This window comes from Poecilia reticulata, linkage group LG4 (assembly GCF_000633615.1).
Source record: "Poecilia reticulata strain Guanapo linkage group LG4, Guppy_female_1.0+MT, whole genome shotgun sequence".
NCBI classification, from domain to species: Eukaryota; Metazoa; Chordata; class Actinopteri; order Cyprinodontiformes; family Poeciliidae; genus Poecilia; species Poecilia reticulata.
In genome coordinates this window covers 4095033-4096950 of record NC_024334.1, presented here as the reverse complement: position 1 = coordinate 4096950, position 1918 = coordinate 4095033, and the positions used below count along the sequence as shown (strand labels likewise).

Below are 1918 nucleotides of genomic sequence, written 5' to 3'. Positions count from 1 at the left end.
TGGATGGATGGATGGATGGATGGATGGATGGATGGATGGTGGTTTAATGGATGGTGGTTGGATGGTTGGATGGTGGAAAATAACAGGAGGGTTAATAATCTGTGGCGTCACCTTGAAGTTGAGCGGCAGCAGTGTAGCTCCGTACACGGTCTCGCTGATGTTCTGGTACGTCTCGTTGAAGGAGAGCGACTTGTCCCCGAACAGCCGGTTGGCGGAGACCAGCAGCGTCGTTTTGTCTTTCTTCCTGTACAGTCGGCAGTTCAGCTTGGCGAAGAAGAAGTGGATCATATCCGATGTTTTCTCCTTGATGGTGTCAAACTGAAACACCTGCAGATGGAAACATCGGGTCGGGTCAGTTTCACTGCTGACCGGATGTGGAGCAGAAACAGATTTCACCTAAACTTTTATTCACTTTTCTTTAAATGTTTGATTTTTAACATTTTGGGCTTAAAATCACCGAATGTTAAAAATAAGGATTTGTTGTATTAAAAACACAAAAATAATCTTAATGTGATTTTTCTCCCATTCTCGCTATTTTAACTAAAGAAATTGATTTATTATTTTTTAGCTTAACACTTTGCTAACTGTGAAAATGCCATTTTGTTTGTAATTTTTTCAAATTAAATTTTAAAGCGCTAATTTTCTTGACTGCTTTGTAAACTTTCAGTTAAGTAAAGTTCGACATCCGTGTTGAAGTTTTGGGTTTTAGCTGTTAAACATTATTCAAATAGTTAGGCTCTTATATACATGCTTTTATTTTGAAGTGTTTACGCAGCAGGTCTGTTTCCTCTCCTCGTGTTCTTCATCCGTGATGTTGACGGTTTAGCATTTGCTGAACTAATATTATGATTAGCTTTTTAGCATTAGCTCCTGCTAAATACTTTAGCATTAGCAGAACCAATGTTTATGGTTAGCTCTGTAGCATTGGCTTCTGACAAAAACCATGTTGCCATAATGTTAGTGAAGCTAATGATTAGCGTTTTAGCATTAGCTTAAATTGATACCGTGTTGATGTAGTGCTTTAGAGTTCACTATTAGCTTCTGCTAAATATTGTGTTGGTGTAGCAGTTCAGCGCTGTAGCGTTTATGAACTGTTTATGATTAGCTTTTTAGCACTAGCTTCTATAAATATCAAGCTGGTGTAGCACTAGTGGAGTTAATGCTTATGATTAGTGCTTTAGCATTAGCTTCTTCTAAATATCATGTTGGCTTATTGATTTAGCACTTTAGCATTATCAGAGCTAATGTTTATGAGTAGCGCTTCAGAGTTAGCGCAGCTACCTGTCAAGTTAGCGGTAGCCGCTAACTTGAGGGATTCCGACCTTCATGATCTGCTCCAGTGTCTGGTTGCAGGCTCCCAGTTTGGTCATGGCGAAGGCGGTGGAGATGCTGAGGGGCGACATGAAGATGTTGGTGTCGGGCGTCCGGCTGAGGGCCATCTGCTTGTACAGGGCCAGGGCGAAGCGGCCATTAGCCTTCGATAGCTCCCACACCCTGGGGTTGACGGGCCGCGGCTCTGGGGTCGGTTCGTCGGCCTCATCCGGGTCCGGGTCGGGGCTGCGGTAGACGCAGCGCGGCTCCAGAGCGAGGTCTTTGGGTCGGGCGCTGCAGATGTCCAGAAGCTGCGCACTGGAAAGCAGTGGCAACAATGCCAGAAGCAACCAGCAACTAGTTGTCCTCATCCTGGTTGGAGGAGAAACCAGAAGATTTCATAAAGGCTGAAGGGTGCCAAAACTTTTTAGCAAAGTTAAACCGGAATAAATACAACCTGGAAATGTAATTAAATAATGAAAAAGTATATTTGGTTCAGTTTGACCTGATTACCGTACAACCGGTAAAAAACCGCCTAATTAGAACCTGACTCACAGCAGGAAGTAGGTAAAAAAGCTGCAAAATCTGTCTGTGGCAACTGTCCCTG

The 1918-nt window shown here is 43.2% G+C and overlaps 1 protein-coding gene across 1 annotated transcript in view; it reads right to left on the bottom strand.

Moving 5' to 3' along the window:
- serpinc1 (serpin peptidase inhibitor, clade C (antithrombin), member 1) overlaps positions 1 to 1918 on the bottom strand; it is a 12095-nt gene that overhangs the window by 7405 nt on the left and 2772 nt on the right. Inside the window, exons 2-3 of the mRNA XM_008406361.2 lie at positions 1323 to 1683; positions 112 to 327 (exon numbers count right to left, since the gene is read on the bottom strand). Coding sequence (XP_008404583.1) covers positions 112 to 327; positions 1323 to 1682 — 576 coding nt within the window. The 5' untranslated portion in view covers position 1683. The remainder of the gene's footprint in view (positions 1 to 111; positions 328 to 1322; positions 1684 to 1918) is intronic.